This window comes from Salvelinus alpinus, chromosome 31 (genome assembly GCF_045679555.1).
Source record: "Salvelinus alpinus chromosome 31, SLU_Salpinus.1, whole genome shotgun sequence".
Lineage (NCBI taxonomy): Eukaryota > Metazoa > Chordata > Actinopteri > Salmoniformes > Salmonidae > Salvelinus > Salvelinus alpinus.
This window is the reverse complement of record NC_092116.1, coordinates 23,854,489-23,874,038: the sequence shown is the minus strand read 5'-3', so window position 1 is coordinate 23,874,038 and position 19,550 is coordinate 23,854,489. Positions and strand designations below refer to the sequence as shown.

At 42.3% G+C, this 19,550-nt stretch overlaps 1 protein-coding gene across 1 annotated transcript in view; it reads left to right on the top strand.

Moving 5' to 3' along the window:
* The window catches only part of LOC139561595 (IgGFc-binding protein-like), a 104,744-nt gene that overhangs the window by 35,379 nt on the left and 49,815 nt on the right, over nucleotides 1-19,550 (top strand). The window contains exons 55-83 of the mRNA XM_071378816.1: nucleotides 1,311-1,555; nucleotides 1,899-2,047; nucleotides 2,568-2,696; nucleotides 2,856-2,994; nucleotides 3,295-3,436; nucleotides 3,869-4,068; nucleotides 4,198-4,336; nucleotides 4,535-4,618; nucleotides 4,811-5,001; nucleotides 5,378-5,507; nucleotides 6,893-7,137; nucleotides 7,483-7,631; nucleotides 8,246-8,374; nucleotides 8,522-8,660; nucleotides 8,961-9,102; nucleotides 9,535-9,734; nucleotides 9,864-10,002; nucleotides 12,559-12,803; nucleotides 13,147-13,295; nucleotides 13,850-13,978; nucleotides 14,108-14,246; nucleotides 14,547-14,688; nucleotides 15,121-15,320; nucleotides 15,448-15,586; nucleotides 15,785-15,868; nucleotides 16,065-16,255; nucleotides 16,633-16,762; nucleotides 18,146-18,390; nucleotides 18,736-18,884. Of these exons, the coding sequence (XP_071234917.1) occupies nucleotides 1,311-1,555; nucleotides 1,899-2,047; nucleotides 2,568-2,696; nucleotides 2,856-2,994; nucleotides 3,295-3,436; nucleotides 3,869-4,068; nucleotides 4,198-4,336; nucleotides 4,535-4,618; nucleotides 4,811-5,001; nucleotides 5,378-5,507; nucleotides 6,893-7,137; nucleotides 7,483-7,631; nucleotides 8,246-8,374; nucleotides 8,522-8,660; nucleotides 8,961-9,102; nucleotides 9,535-9,734; nucleotides 9,864-10,002; nucleotides 12,559-12,803; nucleotides 13,147-13,295; nucleotides 13,850-13,978; nucleotides 14,108-14,246; nucleotides 14,547-14,688; nucleotides 15,121-15,320; nucleotides 15,448-15,586; nucleotides 15,785-15,868; nucleotides 16,065-16,255; nucleotides 16,633-16,762; nucleotides 18,146-18,390; nucleotides 18,736-18,884 (4,633 nt within the window). The remainder of the gene's footprint in view (nucleotides 1-1,310; nucleotides 1,556-1,898; nucleotides 2,048-2,567; nucleotides 2,697-2,855; nucleotides 2,995-3,294; nucleotides 3,437-3,868; nucleotides 4,069-4,197; nucleotides 4,337-4,534; nucleotides 4,619-4,810; nucleotides 5,002-5,377; nucleotides 5,508-6,892; nucleotides 7,138-7,482; nucleotides 7,632-8,245; nucleotides 8,375-8,521; nucleotides 8,661-8,960; nucleotides 9,103-9,534; nucleotides 9,735-9,863; nucleotides 10,003-12,558; nucleotides 12,804-13,146; nucleotides 13,296-13,849; nucleotides 13,979-14,107; nucleotides 14,247-14,546; nucleotides 14,689-15,120; nucleotides 15,321-15,447; nucleotides 15,587-15,784; nucleotides 15,869-16,064; nucleotides 16,256-16,632; nucleotides 16,763-18,145; nucleotides 18,391-18,735; nucleotides 18,885-19,550) is intronic.

The window sequence follows — 19,550 nt, the reverse complement described above, 5'->3', positions numbered from 1 at the left end:
AATTAGCTCAGTTATCATAACTTGTAATAGCTCATTTATAAGAACTTGAATTAGCTGAGTTTTTATTTTACCTTTATTGAACTAGGCAAGTCAGTTAAAACTTCTTCAGGACTGGTGGGTCACCACCAAGCAAACGTAGGCTAATGCGATAAGCATGAGGTTGTAAGTAGCAAGAACATTTCCCAGGACATAGACATTTCTGACATTGGCAGAAAGCTTAAATTCTTGTTAATCTAACTGCACTGTCCAATTTACAGTAGCTATTACAGTGAAATAATACCATGCTATTGTTTGAGGAGTGTGCACAGTTTTGAACATGAAAAGTTATTAAATAACAAAATAGGCACATTTGGAAAGTCTTGATACAACATTTTGAAAATAAATGCAATGGTTCATTGGATTAGTCTGAAACGTTGCACATACACTGCTGCCATCAAGTGGACAAAATCTAAATTGCAACTGGGCTGGAATAATACATTATGGCCTTTCTCTTGCATTTCAAACATGATGGTACAAAAAAATACAAAAAAAGTGTTGGTTTTTTCTTTGTATTATCTTTTACCTGATCTAATGTGTTATCTTCTCCTACATTCCTTTCACATTTCCACAAACTTCAAAGTATTTCCTTTCAAATGGTACCAAGAATATGCATATCCTTGCTTTAGTGCCTGAGCTACAGGCAGTTAGATTTGGGAATGTCATTTTAGATGAAAATTTTAAAAAAGGGTTCAATACTTAAGAGGTTTTTAAGAACACATTTTTATTTACAATGACGGTGGGTTAACTGCCTTGTTCAGGGAAAGAACGACAGACTTTTACCTTGTCAGCTCGGGGATTCAATCTAGCAACCTTTCGGTTACTGGCCCAACGATCTAACCACTAGCCTACCTGCAGCCCCAGTTATCATAACTTGTATTAGCTCAGTTATCACAACTTGTATTAGCAAATTTTTCAGAACTTGTATTAGCTCAGTTATCATAACTTGTATTAGCTCAGTTATCATCACTTATATAAAGATGAAAGGCTTTTCAAATCAATTATATTGGTAAGGAGTTCCATCGTGAAGCCCATGGGAACATCCAACCTACAGTAAAGTGGATCGTTCCTAGAGTTTGATTCCTAGCTATGCAAACAGACAGCCTTATTTACAGTATACATGTATTATGTGCGGCTTGGAAAACACTATTTACATTTTGTCAGGCATCATTTGGTGAAAGAAATAACCCAACTATGTGAACACTGAGTCAGTATTATTTCCACCAGCCAATTACTAATTTAACTCCCAACTTTATAATCCTTATTCCCCCCAGACACCTCTACCTGTATCGCATCTGGTGACCCTCACTACACCACCTTCGACAAGAAGAAGTACAACTTCATGGGGAACTGCAGCTACCTGATGTCAGAGCCCTGTAACCACACGTCAGTGCCTCACTACGAGGTGCATGCTGACAACGAGAACCGCTTCAACAAACCAACCATCTCCTACCTGAAGGCTGTGCATGTGTACGTGCGTGGGGTGAAGATCTCCATCTTGAAGGGAGGCACCGTGCAGGTGAGAGAGAGAGGGATTGGTGGAGGGATAGGGTTGGGGTAGAGAGAAAAAGAGATGAGGAAGACGTTTGAAAATGTTTAAAAACGTAACAATGGAAAGAATTACTGATAAAATGCAGAGCCCTACATGTACACATTCAATATACAGTAACATACACAGTCAAGATCAGTTTGTCATTGTATTCAACAAATCTTTATTGTCACCGAAGGGACATTCCTGAGCAGCATGAAATGCATATAATTCATACAAAACACAGACACAGAAAAGCTCATAAAGAGGAAGCTAAAAAACATTAAAATGAAGTGTACCTCACTAACATGTGTGTGTCCTCTTCTCCTCCTAGTTGAATGGTATCAATGTGAACATCCCACTGACCCCAGCTACAGGCGTGTCTGTTTTGAAGTCTGGTAAACACTACACTGTAGCCATGGACTTTGGTGTGACCGTACGATATGACGGAAACCACTACATGGACATCAAGGTCATCAAGGAGTGAGTCAAAACTGCTTCATACACACACTGAGAGAACACACACACACACACACACACACACACACACGCGCACACACACACACACACACACTCACACTCACAGAGAGAGAGAGAGAGAGAGAGAGAGAGAGAGAGAGAGAGAGAGAGAGAGAGAGAGAGAGAGAGAGAGAGAGAGAGAGAGAGAGAGAGAGAGAGAGAGAGACAGAGACAGAGACAGAGAGAGAGAGAGAGAGAGAGAGACAGAGACACACACAGAGACAGAGACACACAGAGAGAGAGAGAGAGAGAGAGAGAGACAGAGACAGAGACCAAAAATGGGGTCTATGCACCTTGGTTTCTCTCCTACAGTTTTGGTGACCCCGACATGATGTACCATAAAAATGCCCATATAAACACAACATAAAACATTTAAAAACAAATAGAAAGTTCTCACATTGTCATATTTTTATTTTATAATGTTGTCATTAAAATTCTAGAAAAAATGCTTGACTCATCGGCCTATTTGCTCCTGTGTATTTAGCTATAAGGACAAGCTGTGTGGACTGTGTGGAGACTACAACGGAAACTCCAACGATGACTTCAGGAAACCCGATGGTTCTCTGACCACCAACCCCAACGACTTTGGACACAGCTGGGTCACAGATCCCAAGTGAGTCATGCCACCAGTTACACATGCACACACACACACACACACACACACACACACACACACACACACACACACACACACACACACACACACACACACACACACACTCACACACACAAACACACACACATGACTGATTCACCCTGTCTCTGACTCCAGTTGTAACAAGAAGCCCAACACCACCATCCCAGGCTGTACTGATGATGAACTGGACAGGTATGAGAGCTCTGGCTACTGCGGCATGCTACTGGACAAGAACGGACCGTTCGCTGTCTGTCACCCCAAGGTCAACCCCAATGTGAGTAACTACCGTAATGTGTGGTATGTAGTGTCTTACCTAATGTGTGATATTACTGTAATGTACGGTATATAGAGTCATATCATATTTCGTTTTTAAGATTAAACAAAAGTTTGTTTAATGTGTGAAATCTCACACCCAAGAAAAACATTTTGTAAATATATAGACATTTTTAGTGCAGAAATGTTTAAATACGCTTCATTCAATTCAATTCAAACACCTTTGTCACTTAAGGAACCAAAGCTCCAAGCTGTGTGTGCAAGTCGAAGACACGCGTATGTTTATGTGTGTCTATTTCAGAGTTTCTTCAAGGACTGTCTGTTTGACCTGTGCGAGCTGGATGGTGCTCAACCCATCCTGTGTGAGTCCATCGAGTCGTATGTCAACGACTGTCAGGACCGAGGAGTCACCATCGGAACCTGGAGGAACAGCACCTTCTGCCGTGAGTACAGATCAATGTTGGGGTCAATTCCATTTCAATTCCAGTCATTTCAGAAAGTTAACCAAATTCTCATTCCAAGTGTCTCTCACTGAAAAGCATTAAAGAGAATTGGAATTGGTATTTCAAAGTTCTTCCTGAATTGACTGGAAATGAAATGGAATGGACCCCGACCCTGGTACAGATACATGTTATTCATGATAATAACAAGCAAGAGACGGATATTGATGATATGAAGATGGAAAATGTAGTGATTCATATAATAATAATGATTCATTCACTCACCAAAGACCCTGCTGTTATTAGCACATCAAAGACCAAACAATACACTCTAACAGTACTGTTCCGTATAATCAACAAAGTCATTATTAAGAGACAGTCATGTTTTAAAGTAGACCTATCTCCTAATGTCTCCTCTTCCCTCCTTCTCTCCAGCTCTGACATGCCCCCCCAACAGTCAGTACGTGCCCTGTGCCGCCCCCTGTCAGCCCACCTGTGCCTCCAGACCCTCCACAGGGTGTGATGCTCCCTGTTCAGAGGGCTGTGTGTGTGACCCTGGTTACGTCCTCAGCGCCGGGAAGTGTGTCAAAGAGAACTCCTGTGGCTGCAAAGACACCAACGGACAGTACTACGAGGTGAGTGTGTTGTGTGTCGGGTGATGGACTTTGTGTGTGTGTGTGACGTGTATGTAACCAACCAGCAACCAACCACTGATTACCTATTGTCTCTCCATCCATCTCTCCTCCTTCCCTCCCTCCCTCCAGCCTGGTGAGGAGTGGTACGTGGAGGACTGTAAGCTGAAATGTTATTGTAACGCTCCCTTCGTCACCTGCAATCCTTCTGATTGTCCTCCAATGCACGAGTGTAAGGTCCAGGGAGGAGAGCTGGACTGCTACCCTACAAGTAAGTCCCATGACATAAACAGTCCGTACAAACACCCACACACACTCAAAATGGTGTTTTGACGTCTGACGTCTTGGATGGTAGGGTAGGTGACCAGGCTGTGACCATATGAGTTGACCAGACAGCACAAACAGATCTGAGACTTGGCTATAATATCTCTCTCTCTTATGTCTCATGCTGTCTCCCTCTGTCCCTCAGGCCCAACTACAGTCAAACCAACTACTCCCATACCAACTACACCTAAACCAACTACTCCCAAACCTACTACCACAAAACCACCAGGTGAAATTAACAGACAATCATCTGTTCTCATTCTTACGATCAGAATCAGAAACGGCTTTCTGAATTTGCACAAATCAATTAATTGGTAACCCAATCATTCCTGATATTAACCCCTTGTCTCCCTTCCACCCCACCCCCTTACCCTCTCTTCTTTGCCTCCCCCCATCCTCCTCTCCCTCTCTCCCCCAATAGTGACGTGCCCTCCCAATGCTGAGTACATAGAGTGTGGCCCAGCCTGCATCCCCAGCTGTAAGGAACCCTCCACCAACTGCACTGGCTCCTGTATCAGTGCGTGTTTCTGTAAGCCAGGCTTTGTGTTCAAAGGCAGACGCTGTGTCCCCATAGAAACATGTGGCTGTCTGGAGGGAGGTGACTACTATGAGGTACGAGACCATCTGGGATTGTTAGTCTGTGGTTAAGAATGTACTTTGTGATAGAATATGACACAATATAATGTGATATACAATATTGTGTATGATATACCATATGGCATACCATACGATATATGATACACGATATACGATGTGATACACAATATGATACGATATCATACGATACGGTACTTTTACTGTCCAGAATGTCCACTCCTGTGGAAATTGAAAGTACTCCTCTCAGCACATCACAAATATACTTTAAAAATGACCAACAACTCAAGGAACACACGCATACGTTCACAGAATGCACAAATAAACAGCTTTTTTTTTGGAATTGGCAAACAACATGTTAATATTTCTTCTCTCCCTGTCTCTGTCCTTTTAGCCAGGAGAGATCATCTTTGGTGACGGCTGCTCCAAGCTGTGTCGTTGTGCTGGAAACTACATCCTGGACTGTGTGGACAACTCCTGCTCTCCCACGGAGGAGTGTCGCAACGGAGCCTGCTATCCTAAAGGTACTGTTAGCTGAGTTATAATACATCGTATTAGCAAAGTTATCATAACTTGTATTAGCTCAGTTATCAAACTTGAATTAGCTCAGTTATCATAACTTGTAATAGCTCATTTATAAGAACTTGAATTAGCTGAGTTTTTATTTTACCTTTATTGAACTAGGCAAGTCAGTTAAAACTTCTTCAGGACTGGTGGGTCACCACCAAGCAAACGTAGGCTAATGCGATAAGCATGAGGTTGTAAGTAGCAAGAACATTTCCCAGGACATAGACATATCTGACATTGGCAGAAAGCTTAAATTCTTGTTAATCTAACTGCACTGTCCAATTTACAGTAGCTATTACAGTGAAATAATACCATGCTATTGTTTGAGGAGTGTGCACAGTTTTGAACATGAAAAGTTATTAAATAACAAAATAGGCACATTTGGAAAGTCTTGATACAACATTTTGAAAAGAAATGCAATGGTTCATTGGATTAGTCTGAAACGTTGCACATACACTGCTGCCATCAAGTGGCCAAAATCTAAATTGCAACTGGGCTGGAATAATACATTATGGCCTTTCTCTTGCATTTCAAACATGATGGTACAAAAAAATACAAAAAAAGTGTTGGTTTTTTCTTTGTATTATCTTTTACCTGATCTAATGTGTTATCTTCTCCTACATTCCTTTCACATTTCCACAAACTTCAAAGTATTTCCTTTCAAATGGTACCAAGAATATGCATATCCTTGCTTTAGTGCCTGAGCTACAGGCAGTTAGATTTGGGAATGTCATTTTAGATGAAAATTTAAAAAAAGGGTTCAATACTTAAGAGGTTTTTAAGAACACATTTTTATTTACAATGACGGTGGGTTAACTGCCTTGTTCAGGGAAAGAACGACAGACTTTTACCTTGTCAGCTCGGGGATTCAATCTAGCAACCTTTCGGTTACTGGCCCAACGATCTAACCACTAGCCTACCTGCAGCCCCAGTTATCATAACTTGTATTAGCTCAGTTATCACAACTTGTATTAGCAAATTTTTCAGAACTTGTATTAGCTCAGTTATCATAACTTGTATTAGCTCAGTTATCATCACTTATATAAAGATGAAAGGCTTTTCAAATCAATTATATTGGTAAGGAGTTCCATCGTGAAGCCCATGGGAACATCCAACCTACAGTAAAGTGGATCGTTCCTAGAGTTTGATTCCTAGCTATGCAAACAGACAGCCTTATTTACAGTATACATGTATTATGTGCGGCTTGGAAAACACTATTTACATTTTGTCAGGCATCATTTGGTGAAAGAAATAACCCAACTATGTGAACACTGAGTCAGTATTATTTCCACCAGCCAATTACTAATTTAACTCCCAACTTTATAATCCTTATTCCCCCCAGACACCTCTACCTGTATCGCATCTGGTGACCCTCACTACACCACCTTCGACAAGAAGAAGTACAACTTCATGGGGAACTGCAGCTACCTGATGTCAGAGCCCTGTAACCACACGTCAGTGCCTCACTACGAGGTGCATGCTGACAACGAGAACCGCTTCAACAAACCAACCATCTCCTACCTGAAGGCTGTGCATGTGTACGTGCGTGGGGTGAAGATCTCCATCTTGAAGGGAGGCACCGTGCAGGTGAGAGAGAGAGGGATTGGTGGAGGGATAGGGTTGGGGTAGAGAGAAAAAGAGATGAGGAAGACGTTTGAAAATGTTTAAAAACGTAACAATGGAAAGAATTACTGATAAAATGCAGAGCCCTACATGTACACATTCAATATACAGTAACATACACAGTCAAGATCAGTTTGTCATTGTATTCAACAAATCTTTATTGTCACCGAAGGGAAATTCCTGAGCAGCATTAAATGCATAAAATTCATACAAAACACAGACACAGAACAGCTCATAAAGAGGAAGCTAAAAAACATTCAAATGAAGTCTACCTCACTAACACATGTGTGTGTCCTCTTCTCCTCCTAGTTGAATGGTATCAATGTGAACATCCCACTGACCCCAGCTACAGGCGTGTCTGTTTTGAAGTCTGGTAAACACTACACTGTAGCCATGGACTTTGGTGTGACCGTACGATATGACGGAAACCACTACATGGACATCAAGGTCATCAAGGAGTGAGTCAAAACTGCTTCATACACACACTGAGAGAACACACACACACACACACACACACACACACACACACTCACACTCACACTCACACTCACAGAGAGAGAGCGAGAGAGAGAGAGAGAGAGAGAGAGAGAGAGAGAGAGAGAGAGAGAGAGAGAGAGAGAGAGAGAGAGAGAGAGAGAGAGAGAGAGAGAGAGAGAGAGAGAGAGAGAGAGAGAGAGAGAGAGAGAGACAGAGACAGAGACAGAGAGAGAGAGAGAGAGAGACAGAGACACACACAGAGACAGAGACACACAGAGAGAGAGAGAGAGAGAGAGAGAGAGAGACAGAGACACACACAGAGACAGAGACACACAGAGAGAGAGAGAGAGAGAGAGAGAGAGAGAGAGAGACAGAGACAGAGACCAAAAATGGGGTCTATGCACCTTGGTTTCTCTCCTACAGTTTTGGTGACCCCGACATGATGTACCATAAAAATGCCCATATAAACACAACATAAAACATTTAAAAACAAATAGAAAGTTCTCACATTGTCATATTTTTATTTTATAATGTTGTCATTAAAATTCTAGAAAAAATGCTTGACTCATCGGCCTATTTGCTCCTGTGTATTTAGCTATAAGGACAAGCTGTGTGGACTGTGTGGAGACTACAACGGAAACTCCAACGATGACTTCAGGAAACCCGATGGTTCTCTGACCACCAACCCCAACGACTTTGGACACAGCTGGGTCACAGATCCCAAGTGAGTCATGCCACCAGTTACACATGCACACACACACACACACACACACACACACACACACACACACACACACACACACACACACACACACACACACACACACACAAACACACACACATGACTGATTCACCCTGTCTCTGACTCCAGTTGTAACAAGAAGCCCAACACCACCATCCCAGGCTGTACTGATGATGAACTGGACAGGTATGAGAGCTCTGGCTACTGCGGCATGCTACTGGACAAGAACGGACCGTTCGCTGTCTGTCACCCCAAGGTCAACCCCAATGTGAGTAACTACCGTAATGTGTGGTATGTAGTGTCTTACCTAATGTGTGATATTACTGTAATGTACGGTATATAGAGTCATATCATATTTCGTTTTTAAGATTAAACAAAAGTTTGTTTAATGTGTGAAATCTCACACCCAAGAAAAACATTTTGTAAATATATAGACATTTTTAGTGCAGAAATGTTTAAATACGCTTCATTCAATTCAATTCAAACACCTTTGTCACTTAAGGAACCAAAGCTCCAAGCTGTGTGTGCAAGTCGAAGACACGCGTATGTTTATGTGTGTCTATTTCAGAGTTTCTTCAAGGACTGTCTGTTTGACCTGTGCGAGCTGGATGGTGCTCAACCCATCCTGTGTGAGTCCATCGAGTCGTATGTCAACGACTGTCAGGACCGAGGAGTCACCATCGGAACCTGGAGGAACAGCACCTTCTGCCGTGAGTACAGATCAATGTTGGGGTCAATTCCATTTCAATTCCAGTCATTTCAGAAAGTTAACCAAATTCTCATTCCAAGTGTCTCTCACTGAAAAGCATTAAAGAGAATTGGAATTGGTATTTCAAAGTTCTTCCTGAATTGACTGGAAATGAAATGGAATGGACCCCGACCCTGGTACAGATACATGTTATTCATGATAATAACAAGCAAGAGACGGATATTGATGATATGAAGATGGAAAATGTAGTGATTCATATAATAATAATGATTCATTCACTCACCAAAGACCCTGCTGTTATTAGCACATCAAAGACCAAACAATACACTCTAACAGTACTGTTCCGTATAATCAACAAAGTCATTATTAAGAGACAGTCATGTTTTAAAGTAGACCTATCTCCTAATGTCTCCTCTTCCCTCCTTCTCTCCAGCTCTGACATGCCCCCCCAACAGTCAGTACGTGCCCTGTGCCGCCCCCTGTCAGCCCACCTGTGCCTCCAGACCCTCCACAGGGTGTGATGCTCCCTGTTCAGAGGGCTGTGTGTGTGACCCTGGTTACGTCCTCAGCGCCGGGAAGTGTGTCAAAGAGAACTCCTGTGGCTGCAAAGACACCAACGGACAGTACTACGAGGTGAGTGTGTTGTGTGTCGGGTGATGGACTTTGTGTGTGTGTGTGACGTGTATGTAACCAACCAGCAACCAACCACTGATTACCTATTGTCTCTCCATCCATCTCTCCTCCTTCCCTCCCTCCCTCCAGCCTGGTGAGGAGTGGTACGTGGAGGACTGTAAGCTGAAATGTTATTGTAACGCTCCCTTCGTCACCTGCAATCCTTCTGATTGTCCTCCAATGCACGAGTGTAAGGTCCAGGGAGGAGAGCTGGACTGCTACCCTACAAGTAAGTCCCATGACATAAACAGTCCGTACAAACACCCACACACACTCAAAATGGTGTTTTGACGTCTGACGTCTTGGATGGTAGGGTAGGTGACCAGGCTGTGACCATATGAGTTGACCAGACAGCACAAACAGATCTGAGACTTGGCTATAATATCTCTCTCTCTTATGTCTCATGCTGTCTCCCTCTGTCCCTCAGGCCCAACTACAGTCAAACCAACTACTCCCATACCAACTACACCTAAACCAACTACTCCCAAACCTACTACCACAAAACCACCAGGTGAAATTAACAGACAATCATCTGTTCTCATTCTTACGATCAGAATCAGAAACGGCTTTCTGAATTTGCACAAATCAATTAATTGGTAACCCAATCATTCCTGATATTAACCCCTTGTCTCCCTTCCACCCCACCCCCTTACCCTCTCTTCTTTGCCTCCCCCCATCCTCCTCTCCCTCTCTCCCCCAATAGTGACGTGCCCTCCCAATGCTGAGTACATAGAGTGTGGCCCAGCCTGCATCCCCAGCTGTAAGGAACCCTCCACCAACTGCACTGGCTCCTGTATCAGTGCGTGTTTCTGTAAGCCAGGCTTTGTGTTCAAAGGCAGACGCTGTGTCCCCATAGAAACATGTGGCTGTCTGGAGGGAGGTGACTACTATGAGGTACGAGACCATCTGGGATTGTTAGTCTGTGGTTAAGAATGTACTTTGTGATAGAATATGACACAATATAATGTGATATACAATATTGTGTATGATATACCATATGGCATACCATACGATATATGATACACGATATACGATGTGATACACAATATGATACGATATCATACGATACGGTACTTTTACTGTCCAGAATGTCCACTCCTGTGGAAATTGAAAGTACTCCTCTCAGCACATCACAAATATACTTTAAAAATGACCAACAACTCAAGGAACACACGCATACGTTCACAGAATGCACAAATAAACAGCTTTTTTTTTGGAATTGGCAAACAACATGTTAATATTTCTTCTCTCCCTGTCTCTGTCCTTTTAGCCAGGAGAGATCATCTTTGGTGACGGCTGCTCCAAGCTGTGTCGTTGTGCTGGAAACTACATCCTGGACTGTGTGGACAACTCCTGCTCTCCCACGGAGGAGTGTCGCAACGGAGCCTGCTATCCTAAAGGTACTGTTAGCTGAGTTATAATACATCGTATTAGCAAAGTTATCATAACTTGTATTAGCTCAGTTATCAAACTTGAATTAGCTCAGTTATCATAACTTGTAATAGCTCATTTATAAGAACTTGAATTAGCTGAGTTTTTATTTTACCTTTATTGAACTAGGCAAGTCAGTTAAAACTTCTTCAGGACTGGTGGGTCACCACCAAGCAAACGTAGGCTAATGCGATAAGCATGAGGTTGTAAGTAGCAAGAACATTTCCCAGGACATAGACATTTCTGACATTGGCAGAAAGCTTAAATTCTTGTTAATCTAACTGCACTGTCCAATTTACAGTAGCTATTACAGTGAAATAATACCATGCTATTGTTTGAGGAGTGTGCACAGTTTTGAACATGAAAAGTTATTAAATAACAAAATAGGCACATTTGGAAAGTCTTGATACAACATTTTGAAAAGAAATGCAATGGTTCATTGGATTAGTCTGAAACGTTGCACATACACTGCTGCCATCAAGTGGCCAAAATCTAAATTGCAACTGGGCTGGAATAATACATTATGGCCTTTCTCTTGCATTTCAAACATGATGGTACAAAAAAATACAAAAAAAGTGTTGGTTTTTTCTTTGTATTATCTTTTACCTGATCTAATGTGTTATCTTCTCCTACATTCCTTTCACATTTCCACAAACTTCAAAGTATTTCCTTTCAAATGGTACCAAGAATATGCATATCCTTGCTTTAGTGCCTGAGCTACAGGCAGTTAGATTTGGGAATGTCATTTTAGATGAAAATTTTAAAAAAGCGTTCAATACTTAAGAGGTTTTTAAGAACACATTTTTATTTACAATGACGGTGGGTTAACTGCCTTGTTCAGGGAAAGAACGACAGACTTTTACCTTGTCAGCTCGGGGATTCAATCTAGCAACCTTTCGGTTACTGGCCCAACGATCTAACCACTAGCCTACCTGCAGCCCCAGTTATCATAACTTGTATTAGCTCAGTTATCACAACTTGTATTAGCAAATTTTTCAGAACTTGTATTAGCTCAGTTATCATAACTTGTATTAGCTCAGTTATCATCACTTATATAAAGATGAAAGGCTTTTCAAATCAATTATATTGGTAAGGAGTTCCATCGTGAAGCCCATGGGAACATCCAACCTACAGTAAAGTGGATCGTTCCTAGAGTTTGATTCCTAGCTATGCAAACAGACAGCCTTATTTACAGTATACATGTATTATGTGCGGCTTGGAAAACACTATTTACATTTTGTCAGGCATCATTTGGTGAAAGAAATAACCCAACTATGTGAACACTGAGTCAGTATTATTTCCACCAGCCAATTACTAATTTAACTCCCAACTTTATAATCCTTATTCCCCCCAGACACCTCTACCTGTATCGCATCTGGTGACCCTCACTACACCACCTTCGACAAGAAGAAGTACAACTTCATGGGGAACTGCAGCTACCTGATGTCAGAGCCCTGTAACCACACGTCAGTGCCTTACTACGAGGTGCATGCTGACAACGAGAACCGCTTCAACAAACCAACCATCTCCTACCTGAAGGCTGTGCATGTGTACGTGCGTGGGGTGAAGATCTCCATCTTGAAGGGAGGCACCGTGCAGGTGAGAGAGAGAGGGATTGGTGGAGGGATAGGGTTGGGGTAGAGAGAAAAAGAGATGAGGAAGACGTTTGAAAATGTTTAAAAACGTAACAATGGAAAGAATTACTGATAAAATGCAGAGCCCTACATGTACACATTCAATATACAGTAACATACACAGTCAAGATCAGTTTGTCATTGTATTCAACAAATCTTTATTGTCACCGAAGGGACATTCCTGAGCAGCATGAAATGCATATAATTCATACAAAACACAGACACAGAAAAGCTCATAAAGAGGAAGCTAAAAAACATTAAAATGAAGTGTACCTCACTAACATGTGTGTGTCCTCTTCTCCTCCTAGTTGAATGGTATCAATGTGAACATCCCACTGACCCCAGCTACAGGCGTGTCTGTTTTGAAGTCTGGTAAACACTACACTGTAGCCATGGACTTTGGTGTGACCGTACGATATGACGGAAACCACTACATGGACATCAAGGTCATCAAGGAGTGAGTCAAAACTGCTTCATACACACACTGAGAGAACACACACACACACACGCACACACGCACACACGCGCACACACACACACACACACACTCACACTCACACTCACAGAGAGAGAGCGAGAGAGAGAGAGAGAGAGAGAGAGAGAGAGAGAGAGAGAGAGAGAGAGAGAGAGAGAGAGAGAGAGAGAGAGAGAGAGAGAGAGAGAGAGAGAGAGAGAGAGAGAGACAGAGACAGAGACAGAGAGAGAGAGAGAGAGAGAGAGAGAGAGAGAGACAGAGACACACACAGAGACAGAGACACACAGAGAGAGAGAGAGAGAGAGAGAGAGACAGAGACAGAGACCAAAAATGGGGTCTATGCACCTTGGTTTCTCTCCTACAGTTTTGGTGACCCCGACATGATGTACCATAAAAATGCCCATATAAACACAACATAAAACATTTAAAAACAAATAGAAAGTTCTCACATTGTCATATTTTTATTTTATAATGTTGTCATTAAAATTCTAGAAAAAATGCTTGACTCATCGGCCTATTTGCTCCTGTGTATTTAGCTATAAGGACAAGCTGTGTGGACTGTGTGGAGACTACAACGGAAACTCCAACGATGACTTCAGGAAACCCGATGGTTCTCTGACCACCAACCCCAACGACTTTGGACACAGCTGGGTCACAGATCCCAAGTGAGTCATGCCACCAGTTACACATGCACACACACACACACACACACACACACACACACACACACACACACACACACTCACACACACAAACACACACACATGACTGATTCACCCTGTCTCTGACTCCAGTTGTAACAAGAAGCCCAACACCACCATCCCAGGCTGTACTGATGATGAACTGGACAGGTATGAGAGCTCTGGCTACTGCGGCATGCTACTGGACAAGAACGGACCGTTCGCTGTCTGTCACCCCAAGGTCAACCCCAATGTGAGTAACTACCGTAATGTGTGGTATATAGTGTCTTACCTAATGTGTGATATTACTGTAATGTACGGTATATAGAGTCATATCATATTTAGTTTTTAAGATTAAACAAAAGTTTGTTTAATGTGTGAAATCTCACACCCAAGAAAAACATTTTGTATATATATAGACATATTTAGTGCAGAAATGTTTAAATACGCTTCATTCAATTCAATTCAAACACCTTTGTCACTTAAGGAACCAAAGCTCCAAGCTGTGTGTGCAAGTCGAAGACACGCGTATGTTTATGTGTGTCTATTTCAGAGTTTCTTCAAGGACTGTCTGTTTGACCTGTGCGAGCTGGATGGTGCTCAACCCATCCTGTGTGAGTCCATCGAGTCGTATGTCAACGACTGTCAGGACCGAGGAGTCACCATCGGAACCTGGAGGAACAGCACCTTCTGCCGTGAGTACAGATCAATGTTGGGGTCAATTCCATTTCAATACCAGTCATTTCAGAAAGTTAACCAAATTCTCATTCCAAGTGTCTCTCACTGAAAAGCATTAAAGAGAATTGGAATTGGTATTTCAAAGTTCTTCCTAAATTGACTGGAAATGAAATGGAATGGACCCCGACCCTGGTACAGATACATGTTATTCATGATAATAACAAGCAAGAGACGGATATTGATGATATGAAGATGGAAAATGTAGTGATTCATATAATAATAATTATTCATTCACTCACCAAAGACCCTGCTGTTATTAGCACATCAAAGACCAAACAATACACTCTAACAGTACTGTTCCGTATAATCAACAAAGTCATTATTAAGAGACAGTCATGTTTTAAAGTAGACCTATCTCCTAATGTCTCCTCTTCCCTCCTTCTCTCCAGCTCTGACATGCCCCCCCAACAGTCAGTACGTGCCCTGTGCCGCCCCCTGCCAGCCCACCTGTGCCTCCAGACCCTCCACAGGGTGTGATGCTCCCTGTTCAGAGGGCTGTGTGTGTGACCCTGGTTACGTCCTCAGCGCCGGGAAGTGTGTCAAAGAGAACTCCTGTGGCTGCAAAGACACCAACGGACAGTACTACGAGGTGAGTGTGTTGTGTGTCGGGAGATGGACGTTGTGTGTGTGTGACGTGTATGTAACCAACCAGCAACCAACCACTGATTAACTATTGTCTCTCCATCCATCTCTCCTCCTTCCCTCCCTCCCTCCAGCCTGGTGAGGAGTGGTACGTGGAGGACTGTAAGCTGAAATGTTATTGTAACGCTCCCTTCGTCACCTGCAATCCTTCTGATTGCCCTCCAATGCACGAGTGTAAGGTCCAGGGAGGAGAGCTGGACTGCTACCCTACAAGTAAGTCCCCTGACATAAACAGTCCGTACAAACACCCACACACACTCAAAATGGTGTTTTGACGTCTGACGTCTTGGATGGTAGGGTAGGTGACCAGGCTGTGACCATATGAGTTGACCAGACAGCACAAACAGATCTGAGACTTGGCTATAATATCTTTCTCTCTTATGTCTCATGCTGTCTCCCTCTGTCCCTCAGGCCCAACTACAGTCAAACCAACTACTCCCATACCAACTACACCTAAACCAACTACTCCCAAACCTACTACCACAAAACCACCAGGTGAAATTAACAGACAATCATCTGTTCTCATTCTTACGATCAGAATCAGAAACGGCTTTCTGTATTTGCACAAATCAATTGATTGGTAACCCAATAATTCCTGATATTAATTAACCCCTTGTCTCCCTTCCACCCCACCCCCTTACCCTCTCTTATTTGCCTCCCCCCATCCTCCTCTCCCTCTCTCCCCCAATAGTGACGTGCCCTCCCAATGCTGAGTACATAGAGTGTGGCCCAGCCTGCATCCCCAGCTGTAAGGAACCCTCCACCAACTGCACTGGCTCCTGTATCAGTGCGTGTTTCTGTAAGCCAGGCTTTGTGTTCAAAGGCAGACGCTGTGTCCCCATAGAAACATGTGGCTGTCTGGAGGGAGGTGACTACTATGAGGTACGAGACCATCTGGGATTGTTAGTCTGTGGTTAAGAATGTACTTTGTGACAGAATATGACACAATATAATGTGATATACAATATTGTGTATGACATACCATACGGCATACCATACGATATATGATACACGATATACGATGTGATACACAATATGATACGATATCATACGATACGGTACTTTTACTGTCCAGAATGTCCACTCCTGTGGAAATTGATAGTACTCCTCTCAGCACATCACAAATATACTTTAAAAATGACCAACAACTCAAGGAACACACGCATACGTTCACAGAATGCACAAATAAACAGCCAAAAAAAATTGAATTGGCAAACAACATGTTAATAATTCCTCTCTCCCTGTCTCTGTCCTTTTAGCCAGGAGAGATCATCTTTGGTGACGGCTGCTCCAAGCTGTGTCGTTGTGCTGGAAACTACATCCTGGACTGTGTGGACAACTCCTGCTCTCCCACGGAGGAGTGTCTCAACGGAGCCTGCTATCCTAAAGGTACTGTTAGCTGAGTTATAATACATTGTATTAGCAAAGTTATCAGAACTTGTATTAGCTCAGTTATCAAACTTGAATTAGCTCAGTTATCACAACTTGTAATAGCTAAGTTATAAGAACTTGAATTAGCTGAGTTAAAAAAAAAAAAATATTTAACTAGGCAAGTCAGTTAAAACTTCTTCAGGGTTGGTGGGTCCCCACCAAGCAAACGTAGGCTAATGCGATAAGCATGAGGTTGTAAGTAGCAAGAACATTTCCCAGGACATAGACATAGCTGACATTGGCAAAAGCTTAAATTCTTGTTCATCTAACTGCACTGTCCTATTTACAGTAGCTATTACAGTGAAAGAATACCATGCTATTGTTTGAGGAGAGTGCACAGTTTTGAACATGAAAAGTTATTAAATAACAAATAGGCACATTTGGGCAGACTTGACAAAAAAAAATGAACCGAAATGCAATGGTTCATTGGATCAGTCTGAAATGTTGCACATACACTGCTGCCACCTAGTGGCCAAAATCTAAATTGCAGCTGGGCTGGAATAATACATGATGGCCTTTCTCTTGCATTTCAAACATGATGGTACAAAAAAATACAAAAAAAGTGTTGGTTTTTTCTTTGTATTATCTTTTACCTGATCTAATGTGTTATCTTCTCCTACATTCCTTTCACATTTCCACAAACTTCAAAGTATTTCCTTTCAAATGGTACCAAGAATATGCATATCCTTGCTTTAGTGCCTGAGCTACAGGCAGTTAGATTTGGGAATGTCATTTTAAATGAAAATTTAAAAAAAGGTTTCAATACTTAAGAGGATTTTAAGAACACATTTTTATTTACAATGACGGTGGGTTAACTGCCTTGTTCAGGGAAAGAACGACAGACTTTTACCTTGTCAGCTCGGGGATTCAATCTAGCAACCTTTCGGTTACTGGCCCAACGATCTAACCACTAGCCTACCTGCAGCCCCAGTTATCATAACTTGTATTAGCTCAGTTATCACAACTTGTATTAGCTAATTTTTCAGAACTTGTATTAGCTCAATTATCATAACTTGTATTAGCTCAGTTATCATCACTTATATGAAGATGAAAGGCTTTTCAAATCAATTATATTGGTAAGGAGTTCCATTGTGAAGCCCATGGGAACATCCAACCTACAGTAAAGTGGATCGTTCCTAGAGTTTGATTCCTAGCTATGCAAACAGACAGCCTTATTTACAGTATACATGTATTATGTGCGGCTTGGAAAACACTATTTACATTTTGTCAGGCATCATTTGGTGAAAAAAATAACCCAACTATGTGAACACTGAGTCAGTATTATTTCCACCAGCCAATTACTAATTTAACTCCCAACTTTATAATCCTTATTCCCACCAGACACCTCTACCTGTATCGCATCTGGTGACCCTCACTACACCACCTTCGACAAGAAGAAGTACAACTTCATGGGGAACTGCAGCTACCTGATGTCAGAGCCCTGTAACCACACGTCAGTGCCTCACTACGAGGTGCATGCTGACAACGAGAACCGCTTCAACAAACCAACCATCTCCTACCTGAAGGCTGTGCATGTGTACGTGCGTGGGGTGAAGATCTCCATCTTGAAGGGAGGCACCGTGCAGGTGAGAGAGAGAGGGATTGGTGGAGGGATAGGGTTGGGGTAGAGAGAAAAAGAGATGAGGAAGACGTTTGAAAATGTTTAAAAACGTAACAATGGAAAGAAATACTGATAAAATGCAGAGCCCTGCATGTACAAATTCAATACACAGTAACATACACAGTCAAGATCAGTTTGTCATTGTATTCAACAAATCTTTATTGTCACCGAAGGGAAATTCCTGAGCAGCATTAAATGCATAAAATTCATACAAAACACAGACACAGAACAGCTCATAAAGAGGAAGCTAAAAAACATTCAAATGAAGTCTACCTCACTAACACATGTGTGTGTCCTCTTCTCCTCCTAGTTGAATGGTATCAATGTGAACATCCCACTGACCCCAGCTACAGGCGTGTCTGTTTTGAAGTCTGGTAAACACTACACTGTAGCCATGGACTTTGGTGTGACCGTACGATATGACGGAAACCACTACATGGACATCAAGGTCATCAAGGAGTGAGTCAAAACTGCTTCATACACACACTGAGAGAACACACACACACACACACACACACACACACACACACACACACACACACACACACACACACACACACACACACACACACACACACACACACACACACACACACACACACACACACACACACACACACACACACACACACACACACACACACACACACACACACACACACACACACACACACACACACACACACACACACACTCACACAAACAGACACACACACACACACACACACACACACACACACACACACACACATATATACACACACACACACACACACACACACACACACACACACACACACACACACACACACACACACACACACACACACACACACACACACACACACACACATATATACACACACACACACACACACACACACACACACACACACACACACACACACACACACACACACATATATACACACACACACACACACACACACACACACACACACACACACACAGAGAGAGAGAGACCAAAAATGGGGTCTATGCAGCTTGGTTTCTTTCCTACAGTTTTGGTGACCACGACATGATGTACCATAAAAATAACCATATAAACACAACATAAAAAATAAAAAACAAATAGAAAGTTCTCACATTGTAATATTTTTATTT